General features: G+C 34.2%; 1 protein-coding gene and 1 non-coding gene across 2 annotated transcripts; one reads left to right on the plus strand and one right to left on the minus strand.

The window, feature by feature from the left end:
* Positions 1 to 255: 255 nt before the first annotated feature.
* On the minus strand, positions 256 to 22,941 carry LOC142345357 (tubulinyl-Tyr carboxypeptidase 2-like). The gene is made up of 7 exons (XM_075397386.1): positions 22,647 to 22,941; positions 4,237 to 4,376; positions 3,671 to 3,823; positions 2,156 to 2,259; positions 1,738 to 1,906; positions 1,222 to 1,324; positions 256 to 856 (listed from the first exon to the last, which is right to left on the minus strand). The coding sequence occupies exons 1-7, from the start codon at positions 22,903 to 22,905 to the stop codon at positions 588 to 590; spliced, it is 1,197 nt and encodes a 398-aa protein (XP_075253501.1). The 5' UTR covers positions 22,906 to 22,941; the 3' UTR covers positions 256 to 587.
* Positions 3,213 to 3,284, plus strand: Trnaa-cgc (transfer RNA alanine (anticodon CGC)). The gene has a single exon. It is a non-coding gene; the product is annotated as a tRNA-Ala (tRNA).
* Positions 22,942 to 24,567: the final 1,626 nt, after the last annotated feature.

Raw genomic sequence — 24,567 nt, forward strand, 5'->3', positions numbered from 1 at the left:
GTGGCTTCAGCATCTTGTGAAAAAGAAAAGAGATTTTTCTCTAATAGTATGAACTGTACCTCAAATCACTCATAAATTATTGACTATTCATTATGTAAATTACTACTACCACTGAGAGTAAATTAAGACAAGATTTCTCAAAATTAAAAAAAAATTCTGAGAACTATTTCTTTTGAAAGAAGAAACTATTCCTCTCATTCATTATTTCGATGAGGGATAATCTACCTTGTGTGATTTCTACTCGCTAGGTCTTTCAAGTTCTCTCAGAAATTAAAAAGATCAAACTGGGTTCCTTCAAACAGGTCACTCAGAAGGTGTAGAATTTTTTAAGTAAAAATATCAAGGGTACATCGCTGTTCGACTACTAAATTTCAAAATTTCAAACGGGTTGCCAAAGTAAGAGCTGCTACGGTTTGTATTTACGGAAAACGGTCTCGACTGTCATCTGGGATCTCGTCAGCTGTTGATTATCTCTGAGGAGACATGTACAATTAAGACAACAACATTTTTCTTTCTAATCATATTGGCTAATGGGTCAGAAAAGATAGCCGGCTGCCTACCAACTAACGACAACTACTTGGTCGGCATCAACTTTCATGAGGAACCGATTTTAAATTATCCGAGGATTGAGATTTCTTCAAAACACTGTTGGAGTCTGACTTGGTCCTTTTCAATGAGTTAGGATTTCCTTGTGAAGAGTAGGGCATTGCGTATGGCTTGGCATCATTCATATTAGGAGGAGCAAGAAATGATGTGACAGGAACTGATGTTCTCATTTTGGTGCGCATTTCTTTGGCGTATTTGTCGATTTCGATCCCAATTTCATCTTTCGGTTTCTTCCAGTATGAATTCACAGCTGAAAAGAGACATTAAAAACGTTTTGAAGCCGTCTGACGCAAAAGTAAAAAAAAGTTTTTATGCCTTGATGAGGCTCAAGTCATACTTTAACAAACGTTCATTGTGAGTTCAAAGCCTTTTTTTCATCTCAATATCTCATTATTACTTTCCACTACTCTCTAAATTTTATTGAGAACAAAAGGTACATTGAAGGAGGTTAACCGAAACATCTTCATCGTCAAAATTATTACTGTAGCATCCTATCAATTATTCATTCCTCATATGATCCCTCGGTTTCAGATTAGGTTGCACCCGGTATTCAAATCTGTTACTTAAGAGTTACTTAGTAATTAATCAATCAACAGGTGAAAAACGCAAACTGACCGAAGTTCCTCCAAACTATTGTTTCGAAGCTCCGACAATCGTGTGTGACTGGAATTCCAATGGCCAGTCTCGATATTTTATGGCCAATCTCAGCATAACATTTCTAAGCAATCACAAAGTGAAAATAGAGATGTAGAATACCTAATATAATTTTTAAGATTTTTGCTATTTTCCTGCATAAATTTAGTGATAACTCAGTTAACAATAATGCTCTTTCCTGTTTTGGCTCCCAGTTTGTGTCCACCTCACGTGGTTAAATGCTATAAAGAATAGACCAAACTGCATTAAAGTACCAATAGATTCGGGAAAAAAACACCAACAAATTTCTTGATATAAATGTCGATCTGTTTGCATATTTCAGAAGCCTTTCAAAACTAGAAAAATGGGAACCAACCCCTCACGCTAAACAACTTTTCTTCTCTTATCAGGTTTGGAATGTTTTCCATCGAATAATGGTTTGTATAGCCTACCAGGTGTGACTAGCTAGCTAACACCAGTACCATTAAAAAGATGTACCTCAAAGCTAGTAACTAAAGCAGATAATGAGTCGAAATTGAGGGGCTTATAGGCTAGAGTGGATCGTCTGCTCATTCCTAGAGAGCCATACAGTCCATTGTGGTACACTCCCAACACCACATGTCTCGCACTCTTACCACTGAAGGTGCTTTTGAAACTCAGAGGAAACCTGAAATATTGTCCCCAGTGAGTTCAAAGTCCAAGCGTATGGCTTGAATACTGAAACGAAATTCTCTTCTCAATCAACAAGATCTCAATAAATTTAATATTTGTGTAAGGCACAGTTTGTAAGGCATTCAATTTATAACCTATCAGCAAGCTTCTGGGTAATAATTAGGCTCACTTAAGATTAACACGAGTGTTTTCAGAAGCTTGATTCCTCAGCTGTAAGAAGTGTCCCAAAATCTACATCATCTACCTCTCTAGTCCTGGAATTCCATTTGTAAGATAAATGCCCAGAATAGAGGCTTCCAAGCACTTGATGGGCAGTGACTCCTGAATCATCTTGCGACACACTTCCATCTTCAACACAAAATATAAGATTAAAAGCAGACACATTTACATAGTCCATGCATACTTATCATTAGACTATGCATCATGTCATCAGGTGGGATCGATGGCTCAAAATTACTCATGCTTAGACATATCTGCTTCTATTATACCCATCAGACAATATTACGAGATAAAAATGAATCATTGGTAGTTTGCACTTCATGTTCTGTTCATCATGCGGCTCTACCAATCAAAAATTTCAATATGACACCCATACATTCGGAAAATTTGGTTTCAAAACCAATCAGCTTCTCTTTACAAGGAAAAACAACGGATGAGAGACTCAATTTGACCAACCGCACAGTTGAACCAGATTTATATCATCCGCGCATAAATAACAATTGATAGGCATTTGCAATAGGACACAAAAGTCGCGTGTGAAAACCGAAGGACAAGCAATAAAAGAAAGCAAAAAAGCATAGAAAACAATTAATAGCCCAGATGCATTAACTGACAAAAGATAAACGAAGGACTGAAGCCACATTTCTGCTTTAGAAAATGAGCAAGGAAATTACATAAGGTACACTGTTGATTTGCCATTTTGATAACTCGGTTACGTAAAATACGCTTAGATGCTAAGAAATTTTAATGAGAGCTATTTAGTTCCAACAGAAAACGAGGACTCAAGCAAAAAAACTTTTTAGACGGAAATTCAATTGGTCCGACACAAAGTTCGTTAGAAAAAGAGAAATATATCTGCATTGCAGAGTCTAACTTTGTATCAGAACAACTGAATATTCAAACTCTCCCTCACCCTATTCTAAAACTTCAGCTCAACTTAGGGTGAAGGGAAGTGTGATTGCAATGAACTCACTGCGTCATCTGCATGAGAATTCCATTCCTTCGTGTACATTTCAAAGCTTCGCCAAAATTATGAATGTGAGGCACAAGACACGGTTTCTGCAGCTATTTGCAAACTTCAAGGGGATGTAGCTCAGTGGTAGAGCGTCCGCTTCGCATGAGGAAGGTCTGGGGTTCGATCCCCCACATCTCCAAATTTTATTATCAACAAGGTGCCCCGAACTATTCTGCAATGTAGCTGCAGTAACTGATTTCCAGCTTCAAATTCACAATTAACTGACTCGTTCATACTACTATCTCTACAGAATTAATCACTTTGCTTAGTACAAGCTTACATACAGTACGGAAACAAGCCCTCACCCCACAACCTCCCTGTAGATTATGACCCTCCATAATTGTCACGTCGGCACCCTTTATGGCATATAGGAGTCTCAATGGATCACTACAAAAACGTTTGTTTGTTCACACACAAGGAAAATTTGTTCACTGTGAAAAGAATCAGTTCCTCTGTTCTTAACAGACAAAAACTTTTAGCTTGCACATGTTGCGGGAGAAAAGCGATACCCACTGTGACCTTTACCTGGCTGATGAGGGGTCTGTTCTTGATGATGTCGAAGAACTGAGTACCAGTGTGGTTGTACTCTAACGACTCCATATATGATTGCACTGTTTTCAGTTTGGCTTTCAAGGAACACTTCATAGCTTGCACTTTGGGCTCTTTCGGGATGGGAACCTAATAAAGCATTACATGAGGAATAATAAGTACATTGGAGCAGGATAATCATGAATTTGATCAACAAAAGTCATCAAGCTCTTCTTCGTTTTTCAAGTTATTCAAGTAATGACCAAATAGCTATCACAATCTAGCACAAAACTCGAAACTGAAACCCTGAAATTGTCACTTATAGAACAAAAACGTAACACGAGAAAACGTAGCATAAAGTTTTAAGATTTCTAAACTCCTTTTCCAGTTTACGTACAAATAAATCCAATAATTTATTTGAAAAAATTGGAACCAAAATCAGTTTCTAAATTTAGAAGCCCGGAAATAATAGGCTGGTCAGGGACCGCAATAATTTTTCCGTAAGAAAGCCCGTCATTTTAATCGATTTGGTCATAGATGATACTTAAAAAAAGACAACATGCCTCAATACACTGTGCATCTGATTGGCATCTCTTTTGAAGCTCTGTTCCTTCTGGATGTTTGCGACACGCAAAATCCCACATTCTCTGATATATGTTGTCTGCGATAGGGAAGCCCGTCTTATTCACGTAGAACAGTACTCCTAGAACATATATACAGTGAAGACAAATTAGCGTTGTCAATAGTCATCTAACATGGGAGCACACATGGTGAGAACAGCTGAGAAATTGACTCGCTGAAATCAGTTTATTTAGATACAGAACGGAGTTTATAATAGATAAAGAACTAACTGAGTTTATAAATTGACCGAAGCAACTAAAATGAATCTTCATTTAATAACGAATATAGCACATTAATTACAACTAGCAGGCTCGAGAGCTTCGGAAAAGCCATTTGAAAGAATAAAAGGTAAACCAAAGGTCAAAAGATTAAACGCTTTATAAGACTCCATAAATGGGAAATTTAGCCTTAAGCTAATACTAAACGTTCACCAACAAAAGATAAAGTGCAAGAAATTCGAAAGGAACAATGATAAGAAACAAAAACCGAAAGATAACGAGAAAAATAAAACAAAGATGGCCATGTGTGCCTTGGAAGGAAAATAAGAGATAAAGAGTGAAAAGAACCAAAAATGGGAAGACAGGTTTAGAAAGGAATCTTTAAAAAAATAGAAAAAAAAACAGTTTAAGCTGAGAAAAAGCAAAATAGAGAACGGAGAGAAAGAAAAAAAACACAGGATCTCGAAACAAAAAGGACAAACAAAATAAAATAGGTAACGCAGACAGAGAATAAAAACAAAGCAAAACAACCAAAAGAAAAAACAAAAAGAAAAACAGGAAAGTAAAAGAAGAAAGAAAATAGAGAGCAAAAAAGAGAAAAAGAGCGGGAGAGTGCACGAGCAGGAAAACGGACAGACAGAAGAGAGAAAAGGGTCAACAAAAAGAAAAAGTCAGCAAAGGCAGAAACCAGGGAGAACGAACAAGAAAGAAAGAAAGGACGGAAAGAGAAAGGAAATAACAAAGAGCAAAAAGAGAAAAGAAAGCAACGTAAAGAAAAAAGAGAGAAGGAAGAAAAAAAAACCAAAAAAAAACGAATAACAGAAAAGAAACAGAAATAAAAAAACAAAGAAAAGAAAGAAATAAAAAAGCAAAAATAGAGAACGGAGAGATGGAAAAAAACACAGAATCTGGAAACAAAAAGGACAAACAAAAGAATATAAGTACCACAGACAGAGAATAAAAAGAAAGCAAAACAACCAAAAGAAAAAAACAAGAGTAAAGAAAAACAGGAAAGTAAAAGAAGAAAGAAAATAGAGAACAAAAAAGAGATAAAGAGCGGGAGAGTAATAACAGAGCAAGAAAACGGATAGACAGAAGAGAGAAAAGGGTCAACGAAAAGAAAACGTCAGCAAAGATAGAAATCAGAAATAAAGAACAAGAAAGAAAGAAAGACAGGAGAGAGAAAGGAAATAACAAAGAAAAAAAGAGAAAAGAAAGAAACATAAAAAAGAGAAGGAAGAGAAAGAAAATGTTAAAAAAAAAACAAACGAATGACAGAAAACAAACAGAATTAAAATAAACAAAAAATAAAAGAAATGAAACAAGGAGCAAAGAAAGACAAAAGAGAAAGAGAAACGAAAAAAAGGAGAAATAGAGAAAAAAGATAGAAACGAAAGACAGACAGACAGACAGAGAGACACACACACAAACACACACACACACAGAGAGAGAGAGAGAGGAATAGAGAGAAAAGAAAGAATGAAGATAGAAAAGGAGAAAGAAAGAAAACTTAGCATAAAGTTTTAAGACTTCTAAACTCCTTTTCCATTTTACATACAAATAAATCCAATAATTTATTGGAAATAAAATCGGAACCAAAATCAGGTTCTAAATTTAGAAGCCCGGAAAACAAGCTGGCCAGTGACCGCAATATTTTTTCCGTAAGAAAGCCCGTCATTTTCATCGATTTGGTCATAGATGATACTTAAAAAAGACACAATACCTCAATAGATTTTGCATCTGATTGGCATCTCTTTTGAAGCTAGGTTCCTTCTGGATGTTTGCGACACGTAAAATCCCATTCTCTAATATATGTTATCTGCGATAGTACAGCCCCAGGCTCGAGAGATTCGGGGAAGGTCGAAAGATTAAACGCTTTATACGAGGCCATAAATGGAAAAAAAAACAATGATAAGAAATAAAAACCGAATAATAACAAAAAAACAACAAAGATGACCATGTGTGCCTTGGAAGGAAAATAATAGAAAAAGAGTGAAAAGAACAAAAAATGCGAAGACAGATTTAGAAAAGAATATATAAAAAAGTAGAACAAAGATAAACGTTTAAGCTGAGAAAAAGCAAAATAGAGCAAAACGGAGAAAAGACAAAAAAACAAAGGATCTGGAAACAAAAAGGACAAAAAAACATAAGTAACGAAGACAAAATAAAAAGAAAGCAAAACAACCAAAAGAAAAAACAAAAGTAAAGAAAAACAGGAAAGTAAAAGAAAATCGAGAGCAAAAAAGAAAAAAAGAGCGGGAGAGTGCACGAGCAAGAAAACGGACAGACAGAAGAGAGAAAAGCGTCAACGAAAGGAAAACGTCAGCAAAGACAGAAAGCAGAAATCAAGAACAAGAAAGAAAGAAAGACAGGAGAGAGAAAGGAAATAACAAAGAATAAAAAGAGAAAAGAAAGAAACATAAAAAAAGAGAGAGGGAAGAGAAAGAAAAAGTTAAAAAAAAAAAACAAACGAATGACAGAAAAGAAACAGAATTAAAACAAACAAAAAAAGAGAGCAATGAAACAAGGAGCAAAGAAAGACAAAAGAGAAGGGAAACGAAAAAAAGGAGAAATAGAGAAAAAAGATAGAAACGAAAAACAGACAGACAGACAGACAGATACACACACACACACACACACAAACACACACGCACACACAGAGAGAGAGAGAGAGGAATAGAGAGAAAACAAAGAATAAAGATAGAAAAGGAGACAGAAAGAAAACTTAGCATAAAGAAAAGAGACTTCTAAACTCTTTTTCCAAATTACATACAAATAAATCCAATAATTTATTTGAAATAAAATCGGAACCAAAATCAGGTTCTAAAATTAAAAGCCCGGAAAACAAGCTGGCCAGTGACCGCAATAATTTTTCCGTAAGAAAGCCCGTCATTTTCATCGATTTGGTCATAGATGACACTTAAAATAGACACCATACCTAATAGATTTTGCATCTGATTGGCATCTCGTTTGAAGCTATGTTCCTTCTGGATGTTTGCGACACGTAAAATCCCACATTCTCTGCGATAGTACAGCCGCAGACTCGAGAGCTTCGGAGAAGCCGTTTGAAAGAATAGAAGATGAACCAAACATAAAGCTCGAAATATTAAACGCTTTATACGAGGCCATAAATGGGAAAAAACAATGATAAGAAATAAAAACCGAATAATAACGAAAAAAAACAAAGATGACCATGTGTGCCTTGGATGGGAAATAATAGAAAAACAGTGAAAACAACAAAAAATGGGAAGACAGGTTTAGAAAAGAATATATAAAAAAGTAGAACAAAGATAAACGTTTAAGCTGAGAAAAAGCAAAATAGAGCAAAACGGAGAAAAGGCAAAAAAACAAAGCATCTGGAAACAAAAAGGACAAACAAAAAATATAAGTAACGAAGACAGAGAATAAAAAGAAAGCAAAACAACCAAAGGAAAAACTAAAAAGAAAAACAGGAAAGTAAAAGAAGAAAGAAAATAGAGAGCAAAAAAGAGAAAAAGAGCGGGAGAGTGCACGAGCAGGAAAACGGACAGACAGAAGAGAGAAAAGGGTCAACAAAAAGAAAAAGTCAGCAAAGGCAGAAACCAGGGAGAACGAACAAGAAAGAAAGAAAGGACGGAAAGAGAAAGAAAATAACAAAGAGCAAAAAGAGAAAAGAAAGCAACGTAAAGAAAAAAGAGAGAAGGAAGAAAAAAACCAAAAAAAAAAACGAATAACAGAAAAGAAACAGAAATAAAAAAACAAAGAAAAGAAAGAAAAAAAAAGCAAAAATAGAGAACGGAGAGATGGAAAAAAACACAGAATCTGGAAACAAAAAGGACAAACAAAAGAATATAAGTACCACAGACGGAGAATAAAAAGAAAGCAAAACAACCAAAAGAAAAAACAAAAGTAAAGAAAAACAGGAAAGTAAAAGAAGAAAGAAAATAGAGAGCAAAAAAGAGAAAAAGAGCGGGAGAGTGCACGAGCAAGAAAACGGACTGCCACAAGAGAGAAAAGGGTCAACGAAAAGAAAACGTCAGCAAAGACAGAAACCAGAAATAAAGAACAAGAAAGAAAGAAAGAAAGACAGGAGAAAGGAAATAACAAAGAATGAAAAGAGAAAAGAAAGAAACATAAAAAAAGAGAAGGAAGAGAAGGAAAAAGTTAAAAAAAACAAACGAATGACAGAAAAGAAACAAAATTAAAACAAACAAAAAAGAAAGAAATGAAACAAGGAGCAAAGAAAGACAAAAGAGAAAGAGAAACAAAAAAAGGAGAAATAGAGAAAAAAGATAGAAACGAAAGACAGACAGAAAGACACACATACAAACACACACACACACACACACACACACAGAGAGAGAGAGAGAGAGAGAGAGAGAGAGGAATAGAGAGAAAAGAAAGAATGAAGATAGAAAAGGAGAAAGAAAGAAAACTTAGCATAAAATTTTAAGACTTCTAAACTCCTTTTCCAGTTTACGTAAAAATAAATCCAATAATTTATTTGAATTAAAATCGGAACCAAAATCAGGTTCTAAATTTAGAAGCCCGGAAAACAGGCGGGCCAGTGACCGCAATAATTTTTCCGTAACAAAGCCCGTCATTTCCATCGATTTGGTCATAGATGATACATAAAAAAGACACCATACCTTAATAGATTGTGCATCTGATTGGCATCTCTTTTGAAGCTATGTTCCTTCTGGATGTTTGCGACACGTAAAATCCCACATTCTCTGCGATAGTACAGCCGCAGACTCGAGAGATTCGGAGAAGCCGTTTGAAAGAATAGAAGATGAACCAAACATAAAGCTCGAAATATTAAACGCTTTATACGAGGCCAAAAATGGGAAAAAACAATGATAAGAAATAAAAACCGAATAATAACGAAAAAAACAAAGATGACCATGTGTGCCTTCGATGGAAAATAATAGAAAAACAGTGAAAACAACAAAAAATGGGAAGACAGGTTTAGAAAAGAATATAAAAAGTAGAACAAAGATAAACGTTTAAGCTGAGAAAAAGCAAAATAGAGCAAAACGGAGAAAAGGCAAAAAAAACAAAGCATCTGGAAACAAAAAGGACAAACAAAAAATATAAGTAACGAAGACAGAGAATAAAAAAGCAAAACAACCAAAAGAAAAATTAAAAAGAAAAACAGGAAAGTAAAAGAAGAAAGAAAATAGAGAGCAAAAGAGAAAAGGAGCGGGAGAGTGCACGAGCAGGAAAACGGACCGACAGGAGAGAGAAAAGGGTCAACAAAAAGAAAAAGTCAGCAAAGACAGAAACCAGAGAGAACGAACAAGAAAGAAAGAAAGAACGGAAAGAGAAAGGAAATAACAAAGAGCAAAAAGAGAAAAGAAAGCAACGTAAAGAAAAAAGAGAGAAGGGAGAAAAAGAAAAAACCAAAAAAACGAATAACAGAAAAAACACAAAAATAAAAAAACAAAGAAAAGAAAGAAATAAAAAAGCAAAATAGAGAACGGAGAGATAGAAAAAAACACAGAATCTGGAAACAAAAAGGACAAACAAAAGAATATAAGTACCACAGACAGAGAATAAAAAGAAAGCAAAACAACCAAAAGAAAAAACAAAAGTAAAGAAAAACAGGAAAGTAAAAGAAGAAAGAAAATAGAGTGCAAAAAAGAGAAAAAGAGCGGGAGAGTGCACGAGCAAGAAAACGGACAGACACAAGAGAGAAAAGGGTCAACGAAAAGAAAACGTCAGCAAAGACAGAAACCAGAAATAAAGAACAAGAAAGAAAGAAAGACAGGAGAAAGGAAATAACAAAGAGCAAAAAGAGAAAAGAAAGCAACGTAAAGAAAAAAGAGAGAAGGAAGAAAAAGAAAAAAAACAAAAAAAAACGAATAACAGAAAAAAAAACAAAAATAAAAAAACAAAGAAAAAAAGAAATAAAAAAAACAAAATAGAGAACGGAGAGATAGAAAAAACACAGAATCTGGAAACAAAAAGGACAAACAAAAGAATATAAGTACCACAGACATAGAATAAAAAGAAAGCAAAACAACCAAAAGAAAAAACAAAAGTAAAGAAAAACAGGAAAGTAAAAGAAGAAAGAAAATAGAGAGCAAATAAGAGAAGAAGAGCGGGAGAGTGCACGAGCAGGAAAACGGACCGACAGAAGAGAGAAAAGGGTCAACAAAAAGAAAAAGTCAGCAAAGACAGAAACCAGGGAGAACGAACAAGAAAGAAAGAAAGGACGGAAAGAGAAAGGAAATAACAAAGAGCAAAAAGAGAAAAGAAAGCAACGTAAAGAAAAAAGAGAGAAGGAAGAAAAAGAAAAAACCAAAAAAAACGATTAACAGAAAAAAAAACAAAAACAAAGAACAAAAAGAAATAAAAAAGCAAAATAGAGAACGGAGAGATAGAAAAAACACAGAATCTGGAAACAAAAAGGACACACAAAAGAATATAAGTACCACAGACAGAGAATAAAAAGAAAGCAAAACAACCAAAAGAAAAAACAAAAGTAAAGAAAAACAGGAAAGTAAAAGAAGAAAAAAAATAGAGAGCAAAAAAGAGAAAAAGAGCGGGAGAGTGCACGAGCAAGAGAACGGACAGACACAAGAGAGAAAAGGGTCAACGAAAAGAAAACGTCAGCAAAGACAGAAACCAGAAATAAAGAACAAGAAAGAAAGACAGGAGAAAGGAAATAACAAAGAGCAAAAAGAGAAAAGAAAGCAACGTAAAGAAAAAAGAGAGAAGGAAGAAAAAGAAAAAAAACAAAAAAAACGAATAACAGAAAAAAAACAAAAATAAAAAACAAAGAAAAGAAAGAAATAAAAAAGCAAAATAGAGAACGGAGAGATAGAAAAAAACACAGAATCTGGAAACAAAAAGGACAAACAAAAGAATATAAGTACCACAGACAGAGAATAAAAAGAAAGCAAAACAACCAAAAGAAAAAACAAAAGTAAAGAAAAACAGGAAAGTAAAAGAAGAAAGAAAATAGAGAGCAAAAAAGAGAAAAAGAGCGGGAGAGTGCACGAGCAGGAAAACGGACCGACAGAAGAGAGAAAAGGGTCAACAAAAAGAAAAAGTCAGCAAAGACATAAACCAGGGAGAACGAACAAGAAAGAAAGAAAGGACGGAAAGAGAAAGGAAATAACAAAGAGCAAAAAGAGAAAAGAAAGCAACGTAAAGAAAAAAGAGAGAAGAAAAAGAAAAAACCAAAAAAAACGAATAACAGAAAAAAACAAAAATAAAAAACAAAGAAAAGAAAGAAATAAAAAAGCAAAATAGAGAACGGAGAGATAGAAAAAAACACAGAATCTGGAAACAAAAAGGACACACAAAAGAATATAAGTACCACAGACAGAGAATAAAAAGAAAGCACAACAACCAAAAGAAAAAACAAAAGTAAAGAAAAACAGGAAAGTAAAAGAAGAAAAAAAATAGAGAGCAAAAAAGAGAAAAAGAGCGGGAGAGTGCACGAGCAAGAGAACGGACAGACACAAGAGAGAAAAGGGTCAACGAAAAGAAAACGTCAGCAAAGACAGAAACCAGGGAGAACGAACAAGAAAGAAAGAAAGGACGGAAAGAGAAAGGAAATAACAAAGAGCAAAAAGAGAAAAGAAAGCAACGTAAAGAAAAAAGAGAGGAAGAAAAAGAAAAAACCAAAAAAAAACGATTAACAGAAAAAAAAACAAAAACAAAGAACAGAAAGAAATAAAAAAGCAAAATAGAGAACGGAGAGATAGAAAAAAACACAGAATCTGGAAACAAAAAGGACACACAAAAGAATATAAGTACCACAGACAGAGAATAAAAAGAAAGCAAAACAACCAAAAGAAAAAACAAAAGTAAAGAAAAACAGGAAAGTAAAAGAAGAAAAAAAATAGAGAGCAAAAAAGAGAAAAAGAGCGGGAGAGTGCACGAGCAAGAGAACGGACAGACACAAGAGAGAAAAGGGTCAACGAAAAGAAAACGTCAGCAAAGACAGAAACCAGAAATAAAGAACAAGAAAGAAAGACAGGAGAAAGGAAATAACAAAGAGCAAAAAGAGAAAAGAAAGCAACGTAAAGAAAAAAGAGAAGGAAGAAAAAGAAAAAAACCAAAAAAAAACGAATAACAGAAAAAAAAACAAAAATAAAAAAAAACAAAGAAAAGAAAGAAATAAAAAAGCAAAATAGAGAACGGAGAGATAGAAAAAAACACAGAATCTGGAAACAAAAAGGACAAACAAAAGAATATAAGTACCACAGACAGAATAAAAAGAAAGCAAAACAACCAAAAGAAAAAACAAAAGTAAAGAAAAACAGGAAAGTAAAAGAAGAAAGAAAATAGAGAGCAAAAAAGAGAAAAAGAGCGGGAGAGTGCACGAGCAGGAAAACGGACCGACAGAAGAGAGAAAAGGGTCAATAAAAAGAAAAAGTCAGCAAAGACATAAACCAGGGAGAACGAACAAGAAAGAAAGAAAGGACGGAAAGAGAAAGGAAATAACAAAGAGCAAAAAGAGAAAAGAAAGCAACGTAAAGAAAAAAGAGAGAAGGAAGAAAAAGAAAAAACCAAAAAAAACGAATAACAGAAAAAAACAAAAATAAAAAACAAAGAAAAGAAAGAAATAAAAAAGCAAAATAGAGAACGGAGAGATAGAAAAAAACACAGAATCTGGAAACAAAAAGGACACACAAAAGAATATAAGTACCACAGACAGAGAATAAAAAGAAAGCACAACAACCAAAAGAAAAAACAAAAGTAAAGAAAAACAGGAAAGTAAAAGAAGAAAAAAAATAGAGAGCAAAAAAGAGAAAAAGAGCGGGAGAGTGCACGAGCAAGAAAACGGACAGACACAAGAGAGAAAAGGGTCAACGAAAAGAAAACGTCAGCAAAGACAGAAACCAGAAATAAAGAACAAGAAAGAAAGAAAGACAGGAGAAAGGAAATAACAAAGAGCAAAAAGAGAAAAGAAAGCAACGTAAAGAAAAAAGAGAAGGAAGAAAAAGAAAAAAACCAAAAAAAAAAACGAATAACAGAAAAAAAAACAAAAATAAAAAAACAAAGAAAAGAAAGAAATAAAAAAGCAAAATAGAGAACGGAGAGATAGAAAAAAACACAGAATCTGGAAACAAAAAGGACAAACAAAAGAATATAAGTACCACAGACAGAGAATAAAAAGAAAGCAAAACAACCAAAAAAAAAAACAAAAGTAAAGAAAAACAGGAAAGTAAAAGAAGAAAGAAAATAGAGAGCAAAAAAGAGAAAAAGAGCGGGAGAGTGCACGAGCAGGAAAACGGACCGACAGAAGAGAGAAAAGGGTCAACAAAAAGAAGAAGTCAGCAAAGACAGAAACCAGGGAGAACGAACAAGAAAGAAAGAAAGGACGGAAAGAGAAAGGAAATAACAAAGAGCAAAAAGAGAAAAGAAAGCAACGTAAAGAAAAAAGAGAGAAGAAAGAAAAAGAAAAAACCAAAAAAAAACGAATAACAGAAAAAAACAAAAAAAAAACAAAGAAAAGAAAGAAATAAAAAAGCAAAATAGAGAACGGAGAGATAGAAAAAAACACAGAATCTGGAAACAAAAAGGACACACAAAAGAATATAAGTACCACAGACAGAGAATAAAAAGAAAGCAAAACAACCAAAAGAAAAAACAAAAGTAAAGAAAAACAGGAAAGTAAAAGAAGAAAGAAAATAGAGAGCAAAAAAGAGAAAAAGAGCGGGAGAGTGCACGAGCAAGAAAACGGACAGACACAAGAGAGAAAAGGGTCAACGAAAAGAAAACGTCAGCAAAGACAGAAACCAGAAATAAAGAACAAGAAAGAAAGAAAGACAGGAGAAAGGAAATAACAAAGAATAAAAAGAGAAAAGAAAGAAACATAAAAAAAGAGAGAAGGAAGAGAAGGAAAAAGTTAAAAAAAAACACAAACGAATGACAGAAAAGAAACAAAATTAAAACAAACAAAAAAGAAAGAAATGAAACAAGGAGCAAAGAAAGACAAAAGAGAAAGAGAAACAAAAAAAAGGAGAAATAGAGAAAAAAGATAGAAACGAAAGACAGACACACACACAAACACACACACACACACACACAGAGAGAGAGAGAGGAATAGAGAGAAAAGAAAGAATAAAGATAGAAAAGGAGAAAGAAAGAAAACTTAGCATAAAATTTTAAGACTTCTAAACTCCTTTTCCAGTTTACGTAAAAATAAATCCAATAATTTATTTGAATTAAAATCGGAACCAAAATCAGGTTCTAAATTTAGAAGCCCGGAAAACAGGCTGGCCAGTGACCGCAATAATTTTTCCGTAACAAAGCCCGTCATTTCCATCGATTTGGTCATAGATGATACATAAAAAAGACACCATACCTTAATAGATTGTGCATCTGATTGGCATCTCTTTTGAAGCTATGTTCCTTCTGGATGTTTGCGACACGTAAAATCCCACATTCTCTAATATATGTTGTCTGCGATAGTACAGCCGCAGGCTCGAGAGATTTGGAGAAGTCGTTTGAAAGAATAAAAGATGAACTAAACATAAAGGTCGAAAGATTAAACGCTTTATACGAGGCCATAAATGGGAAAAAGAAACAGTGATAAGAAATAAAAACCGAATAATAACGAAAAAAAAAACAAAGATGACCATGTGTGCCTTGGATGGGAAATAATAGAAAAACAGTGAAAACAACAAAAAATGGGAAGACAGGTTTAGAAAAGAATATATAAAAAAGTAGAACAAAGATAAACGTTTAAGCTGAGAAAAAGCAAAATAGAGCAAAACGGAGAAAAGACAAAAAACAAAGGATCTAGAAACAAAAAGGACAAACAAAAAAATATAAGTAACGAGGACAAAGAATAAAAAGAAAGCAAATCAACCAAAAGAAAAACAAAAAGAAAAACAGGAAAGTAAAAGAAGAAAGAAAATAGAGAGCAAAAAAAGAAAAAGAGCAGGAGAGTGCACGAGCAGGAAAACGGACAGACAGAAGAGAGAAAAGGGTCAACAAAAAGAAAAAGTCAGCAAAGGGAGAAACCAGGGAGCACGAACAAGAAAGAAAGAAAGGACGGAAAGAGAAAGCAAATAACAAAGAGCAAAAAGAGAAAAGAGAGCAACGTAAAGAAAAGAGAGAGAAGGAAGAAAAAGAAAAAAACCAAACAAACGAATAACAGAAAAGAAACAGAAATAAAACAAACAAAGAAAAGAAAGAAATAAAAAAGCAAAATAGAGAACGGAGAGATAGAAAAAAACACAGAATCTGGAAACAAAAAGGACAAACAAAAGAATATAAGTAACGCAGACAGGGAATAAAAAGAAGGCAAAATAACCAAAAGAAAAAACAAGAGTAAAGAAAAACAAAAAAGTAAAAGAAGAAAGAAAAAAGAGCAAAAAAGAGAAAAAGAGCGGGAGAGTAATGAAAGAGCAAGAAAACGGACAGACAGAAGAGAGAAAAGGGTCAACGAAAAGAAAACGTCAGCAAAGACAGAAATCAGAAATAACGAACAAGAAAGAAAGAAAGACAGGAAAGAGGAAGGAAATAACAAAGAAAAAAAAGAGAAAAGAAAGAGACATAAAAAAAGAAAGGAAGAGAAAGAAAAAGTTCAAAAAAAAACAAACGAATGACAGAAAAGAAAGAGAATTAAAACAAACAAAAAAAGAGAAATGAAACAAGGAGCAAAGAAAGACAGAGAAAGAAACGAAAAAAAGGAGAAATAGAGGAAAAAGATAGAAACGAAAGACAGACAGACAGACACACACACACAAACACACACACACAGAGAGAGAGAGAGGAATAGAGAGAAAAGAAAGAATAAAGATAGAAAAGGAGAAAGAAAACTTAGCATAAAGTTTTAAGACTTCTAAACTCCTTTTCCAGTTTACGTACAAATAAATCCAATAATTTATTTGAAACAAAATATGAACCAAAATCAGGTTCTAAATTTAGGAGCCCGGAAAACAGGCTGGCCAAGGACAGCAGTAATTTTTCCGTAACAAAGCCCGTCATTTTCATCGATTTGGTCATAGATGATACTTAAAAAAGACACACTACCTTAATAGATTGTGCATCTGATTGGCATCTCTTTTGAAGCTATGTTCCTTCTGGATGTTTGCGACACGTAAAATCCCACATTCTCTAATATATGATGTCTGCTAATATGGAGAAGCCGTTTGAAAATATAAAAGATGAACCAAACATAAAGGTCGAAAGATTAAACGCTTTATACGACGCCATAAATGGGAAAAAGAAACAGTGATAAGAAATAAAAACCAAATAATAACGAAAAAAAACAAAGATGACCATGTGTGCCTTAAAGGAAAATAATAGAAAAAGAGTGAAAAGAACAAAAAACGGGAAGACAGGTTTAGAAAAGAATATTTAAAAAAGTAGAACAAAGATGAACGTTTAAGCTGAGAAAAAGCAAAATAGAGCAAAACGGAGAAAAGACAAAAAAACAAAGCATCTGGAAACAAAAAGGACACACAAAAAAATATAAGTAACGAAGACAGAGATTAAAAAGAAAGCAAAACAACCAAAATAAAAAACAAAAAGAAAAACAGGAAAGTAAAAGAAGAAAGAAAATAGAGAGCAAAAAAAAGAGAAAAAGAGCGGGAGAGTGCACGAGCAAGAAAACCGACAGACAGAAGAGAGAAAAAGGTCAACAAAAAGAAAAAGTCAGCAAAGGCAGAAACCAGGTAGAACGAACAAGAAAGAAAGAAAGGAAGGAGGAAAGAGAAAGGAAATAACAAAAAGCAAAAAGAGAAAAGAAAGCAACGTAAAGAAAAAAGAGAGGAGGAAGAAAAAGAAAAAAACCAAACAAAAGAATAACAGAAAAGAAACAGAAATATAACAAAGAAAAAAAAGAAAGAAATGAAACAAGGAGCAATGAAAGACAAAAGAGAAAAAAGAAAGGAAAAAGAAATAGAGAAAAAAACAGATAGAGAGAGGGAGAAAAAAACGAAAGAGTTAATATAAAACAAGAGAGAGAAAAAGGAAAGGGAAAAAACGAGAGGGCGAGAAGAAAGAAAGGCAAATAGAGAAAGAAAGAAAACAAAAGATCAAAGAACGAGTGCTAAGAAGGATGAAGGAAAAAGAGAAAAGAAACAAAAACGAATAGAAAAAAGCCAGACAAAGAGAAAAATGAAGATCAAAGAATGACAAGAAAAAAGAAAGAGAAACAGAAAAGAAACACAAGAAAGAGGGAATAGAAAGAAAAAAAAAGAAAAACACGAAAGAGACAATAAATTAAGGAAAAATATGAGAAAGGAAAGAAAAGAGACAAAAGAAAGACAGGAAAGAAGAAATAAACAGCAACGAAAGAAAAAAAGAGACAAAAGAAAGAGAAAATAAAGGGGAAAAGAGAGCGGGACAAAAAAGAGCGGAGAAAGAGGGAAACAAAAGAGAAGCAAGAGAGAAAAGACAGGCACAAAGTAAAGAGAGAAGAACGGAGGAAAAAACAACTGCCCTTTTTTGGCACGCGAACTTTTTGGTCTTTTTGCACCCCTGCCCCTCGCTGAACAGCCACTGGTCTTCTCCCTAACGCTACCGATGCATATTGGTTCCCCTTACTACAAATTTTTGGTCAATGGCTTTTTTGCCTCGCTCGTTTTTGCTATGCGGCATGCTTTATGAGCGCAAAAACATGTGCGAATTAGGAGCTAACAAACGACTGTATAGCGCGTTTCAAAACGCATGTATCACGCTAGGCTGCATGTTTAAGGACCGTTAAAACATGTAAAGATTGGAGCTAAAAATGGTGATATAGACTATTCGATTTACGTTTAATATACAGAAAAAAGATTTACAAAATTCAAAGCAGTATAATTTACTGAAGCAATAGCTCGATCCACTGCCGGCGAAAAACCAGACGAACCGTTCAGAAGGCACCAACTATTTAAGGAGCAATGAAACAGTTCAAAAGGTAAGTCAAGTAATTCGAACAAAAAAGACCGTAAGCTCATCCCCGAAGTTTGATACGGATTCTTGGTGTACACTGATAAGTATTTGGCTGTATATTAGCAGGTAGATTTTGACATGCTCTCACGATCGCATTATCTTCAACAAACGGGTACCGAATTGAGTAAGAAGCACGATAAATAAGTTTTCCTGATGAAAACATTAGCTAGCCATCGATAACCCAAATACTGCCGTTCAAGGTAAAAAATAAACTAATAACCTTCAGCCTCGTCATCGTCAAAATCATCATCGTCCGGGTCATTAGCCTCACCCCTCCCTAGATCCACACGAGACGATTTTAAACACACATACAATTAAACACAATGCGTTTTTTTTATCAATTCAATATTTTTCTTGTCCAAGATTAATTTTATCGAACTATTTTTTCGAGAGCAAAAATCCCTTCAATTGATCTGATACATATTACTGTTAACAAAACAAGCATCGATAAATAACAAAAATTGAATTTCTTGGGGTTGCAAACAGACTGGCTAAATAAATTGTCTATCACAAATTATGTACAAAATGTCAGTATTTAACTACTTAAACAGAACTTATCGAAACAAATAGGCGAAATCAACATGCAAACACGGCCCGCAAAAATACAAATAATAACGGGATTACTTTTTTAATATATTTACCACCGTTCACAACAATAAATTGGTCGACATGGGTGCATAATAAAGTTTAGAAAGCAGTATAATTTACTGAAGCTATAGCTCGATCCACTGCCGGCAAAAAACCAGACGAACCGTTCAGAAGGCACCAACTATTTAAGGAGCAATGAAACAGTTCAAAAGGTAAGTCAAGTAATTCGAACAAAAAAGACCGTAAGCTTATCCCCGAAGTTTGATACGGATTCTTGGTGTACACTGATAGGAATTTGGCTGTATATTAGCAGGTAGATTTTGACATGCTCTCACGATCACATTTTCTTCAACAAATAGGTACCGAATTGAGTAAGAAGCACGATAAATAAGTTTTCCTGGTGAAAACATTAGCTAGCCATCGATAACACAAATACTGCCGTTCAAGGTAAAAAATAAACTAATAACCTTCAGCCTCGTCATCGTCAAAATCATCATCGTCCGGGTCATTAGCCTCACCCCTCCCTAGATCCACACGAGACGATTTTAAACACACATATACAATTAAACACAATGCGTTTTTTTTATCAATTCAATATTTTTCTTGTCCAAGATTAATTTTATCGAACTATTTTTTCGAGAGCAAAAATCCCTTCAATTGATCTGATACATATTACTGTTAACAAAACAAGCATCGATAAATAACAAAAATTGAATTTCTTGGGGTTGCAAACAGACTGGCTAAATAAATGGTCTATCACAAATTATGTACAAAATGTCAGTATTTAACTACTTAAACAGAACTTATCGAAACAAATAGGCGAAATCAACATGCAAAAACGGCCCGCAAAAATACAAATAATAACGGGATTACTTTTTTAATATATTTACCACCGTTCACAACAATAAATTGGTCGACATGGGTGCATAATAAAGTTTAGAAAGCAGTATAATTTACTGAAGCTATAGCTCGATCCACTGCCGGCAAAAAACCAGACGAACCGTTCAGAAGGCACCAACTATTTAAGGAGCAATGAAACAGTTCAAAAGGTAAGTCAAGTAATTCGAACAAAAAAGACCGTAAGCTTATCCCCGAAGTTTGATACGGATTCTTGGTGTACACTGATAGGAATTTGGCTGTATATTAGCAGGTAGATTTTGACATGCTCTCACGATCGCATTTTCTTCAACATACCCGGCAGATTGCCGGAAAATAGCCGCTGTTGATTCCAATAAGCATGATCGGGATTGAAATAACAGAAGATATTGAAAAAAAATATATTTTTGTACAAAAACATTTTTTTAAGTCCGATTTATTTTGATGGCATTTCGTAGTTGAACATACTTCTGTTTCTTAGAGAGAGGCTACAGGGGCTACTATCAATAACAATAAGCATTAGAGAGAGGTAACTAATACTTATAGGAACGACGTTCAAATAGCGGGCATCTAAAATTGGGCTTTATGGGTTTATCCCGTTTCTATTTCTGACTTCAATTTTTTATACTGACTCTGTTCATTTTGAATTGCTTTGCTAAGCAACTGATGTTCAAAATCACTTTTAGCAGAATGAGAGAAGAGAGAAACTAGCCTAGAGAAGTCAAAAAGATTTCACGCAAAATGCTGAAAAGGCGGCAAAATGAGGTAAAGCGAAACATTTTTTTATTCGACGAAGTAAAAACATAGCCGGAAGAAATCCGGAAGCGACTCGAAGCGTCAAAACTTCACTTACAAAAACGTAAATGCAGCGGAAGCCACTACCTTTTGTATTAAACAATTAACTCACTACCTCTCCAGGTCTGCTCCAAAAATTGGTGAAACTTAAACCACTGTCAAGAGAAACAAAATGCGGCAAAATTTTATATTATTGAAAACGTTTGGTAAGGTTGAAAAAATTCGAAATAATCAAGTTGGTCAAAAAACTCTTAGTCTGAAAAAACCGACAAGGTTATCAATTGCCCTCAAATAATTCATGATTCTAATTTGAAAAAGATCGCGAAAGGAAAGGGCAGATCATAATCGTAGAAACTAAGTTGAATCTTTTCAAAAAAGATAGCTCAAATTTAAGAATAGGAAAACACCTATAATTACACTTCTAATCACTGCAATTAAGACGAAAAACCACACACACTTGTTCCTCGTTGTACATATGCTAAACAATATGATTTCATACTATTTCAAAAATTAAATTGATCATAGAAGACATAAGCAGCAGAATATTCAAAGGCAAAAAATCCATTAAATTAGTACCAAGGCTGGAAGAAAGTTGCAATAAATAGTCATCAGCGGAAATTTTGGAAACGAATGGCTATCAAACTCTCATTACTGCTTTTGTTGAATGAAATCAATTGCAAACCAAAGAAATGACGAAAATCTAAGAAAAAGCTGAAATCATTCATTTTTAACAACTGAAAAAATCAATATACTGAAAATAAATGTAGGTGCCAACACAAAGCTAGAATGCTACTAACTAGAATGTGAAGAATATGGGCACAATGTAAGGAACACCGTAACAAAGTGACATTCTTGATTTTTGTAAGTTTAAAAATAATTTAAAAAATTCAAGAAAAACGAATACATTTCATTGTTCAGCATTGAAGACATAGAAACGATAACTAGTCATCCGTTACAAAAATCTATCCTCCTGAGGATAACAACAAAATAGGAAAAAGTAGAATTCACAAATACAAAACATTGAAACATTTTGCAAAAAAAAATTGTCAAAAAACTTTTAAGACTGCATTTATGAAAAAGTTTTAACTGTTTTTCAAAAACTTAACGTCAAAAAATGATTGATTTTTATTGAACCTAAATTAAAGTCCCTCAGGTTGCACAAAAAAGACTATTTCTAGCAATTACAACCAAAATACAAACAAAAAACTGATGAAAATCGGGTAAAAACTACGAAAATCGGATTAGCATATGTACAATTTTAAAAAACAAAATTACATCGAGGTAGAAAGAGGCGTTGAATATATGATTTATCACAGAGAAGTTGCCATATTAACTGATTTTTGACAAAAAGACGGTTAAAAGATCCAAAAATGAAGAAATTAATAGAAAAAAAAACAAAAAATAACTGAAAAATCAAGTAATATGTGCCAATTTTCAACTTGAAACGCATTTTCAGGCTCTGCAAAACACTGTGGCATCAATTTCCCAGGTTTAAATTTCAACATAGCATCGAATAAAAATTATTTCTACAAAAAACCAAATTAAAAGCAAAAAAATTGGGCCACATAGACGAAAAAACGGCTAAAAACGGTTATCTATATGTGCCATTCAGTCAAAAACTACTTTTCAAAGTCAAAAAGTCATTCACTAAACGCAGCGCATGATCAAAAAACTTCTCTCGCTTAGCGAAAATCTGTTCACCAAGACAGCTTTTCTCACTTTCGCTTATAGGTCAAAATGCCTCGTGAACAAATCTACTTCCTGTAAAAAAAAAAAAGACCGAGAGAAAACCAATACTCCTCTTCGAGTCGTAAAAAAAAAAAAAATAGGAGCGCTATAATAGCCGGCTGAGAAGATGAGGGCGGCTATTAAACAAATAGGTACCGAATTGAGTAAGAAGCACGATAAATAAGTTTTCCTGATGAAAACATTAGCTAGCCATCGATAACACAAATACTGCAGTTCAAGGTAAAAAATAAACTAATAACCTTCAGCCTCCTCATCGTCAAAATCATCATCATCCGGGTTATTAGCCTCACCCCTCCCTAGATCCACACGAGACGAGAAACTCTTGCTGAGAGATGAGAGCCGCCCGACTACACTGGAGTCGCGTCTAGAGGAACTGTTCGGACTTCGGAACGAAGACGAAAGGTGATTGTGGATGTCGTGTTCAGCTGCTTCTCGACTACTCGTTGGCAAGGCTGGAGTTGATGACGCAGAATGAAGATTGTCAGGTCTGGGAGTCATTCAACTCATCTGAACTGAAAAAGGTTACACTGGTTCATGACTGAACTCGAACAAGGTTCCAAGTGAAGAACCTGATGGGTCAAACGTTCAAAAATAAGAACCGCCCTTCCCACCATGAAATTGCCTCCACAAAACAGTTTTGGTGATTAACATACTTAGTAAGGCACAAGGCTCTAAGAGAGCTGCTCAGCCACTTAATGCTCTCAGGGCTTTACCTGTATATCCCGTTTTTGAGGTGGAAAAGTTAAAAGGGCCAGTCAAACAAAAAATTGCACTAAAACGACCAGAGGACTAACATAATTGCTACAAACTTCGTCTGAGAGCAATTGAAAATGTAAGAGCAGTGATTTAAGAACAAAAAAAAACAAAAAAAACCGGGCGAAAAATGAAACAGCTGGATTGCAAATTGATCGTATATTTGGCGTCATTTCTGGCGTATCGGAAGTCATTTCTGGCGAATCGTTTTCAGATTTCATATACCTAAACACTGCATTCCGAAATTCCTCGGATATTATGATATTTCTGTTGAATTCATCTTTATTTGAAGTGAATACTTACAAAAGGGACACCAGGCCAATGTATATCAATTTTTTCAAACATAAAAAATGACATGTCAAAATTAACACTGCATATTGCAACGCCAATATTTTCAAAATAGTTCACGCCGCAAACGTCGATAGTATCGCCTATGAACTTCTAACAGCAATATTGACGGCAATATAGAACCAGTGATCTGGTTCTATATTGCGGTCAATATTTCATAACAGTACATAGAAAAAACGAATCGAAGGAGGAATACATTTTCACAAGACGAATTGAACAGTAACTAGTGACAGCACATGACTTCAACAAAATTGGCTACCAAAATATTCCCCATGAAAACTTTCAGAAATTTTCTTTAAAGCTCAATCAAAAATGAAATGATCTCCGCATTTGAGAAAACGCATATCAAAATAATGAAATATAACGTATTTCCTCACCAAACCAAAACAACCACAGCTTCGCTTAACTTCGAACTAAGTCCCGTTTAGTTCTCAGTATAAAATGTCTAATCAGAATTTCTATACGATTAATTTTTAATTTAGTAAAAAAAGATGCTAAAAGCGGACAGAAAAGACGACAGCGACGATATTTATCAGGAAACGTTACCAAAAAATAGTTTTCAAAAAAAAAATTACAGCTGAACTCAAAACCGTTAGCAAGCCTAACTATCATTTTCTGCAAACCAATAAAGAGGGCTTGCGTAGTACTGTGCGTAGCACAAAAAAGTTCTGCAATAAATCTTTGAGTACCTGTTAGCACGATAAACTTTACCATTTCTGAAATCAATATAAAAAATAAACAGACTAACGCCGGAAAAACTGCTCTCGAATGACAAGCTGGACGATTTAATTCACGGACTATAGGCTAGATAAATTTTTCTTTATGGGTGAACAAACAACAGACGAAAATCAGGTCCGAACCCCGACCTCCTGAGTCCGATTCCCTAACATCCACAGATGCATTAACCACTCAACTATCACGGCCCTGTGATCGTCTCTCTAACAATCGGTTTTGTTTGAACAACGAACTTTATTTCGGTGAGAGCAATTGAAATCACTCGAAAATCAATCGGAAGTGGTTGAAAAATTCACTGAAGTCAGATTGTTCTAGAACAAAAAC

The sequence above is a fragment of the Convolutriloba macropyga genome, chromosome 9 (genome assembly GCF_964194025.1).
Source record: "Convolutriloba macropyga chromosome 9, txConMacr16.3, whole genome shotgun sequence".
Lineage (NCBI taxonomy): Eukaryota > Metazoa > Xenacoelomorpha > Acoela > Convolutidae > Convolutriloba > Convolutriloba macropyga.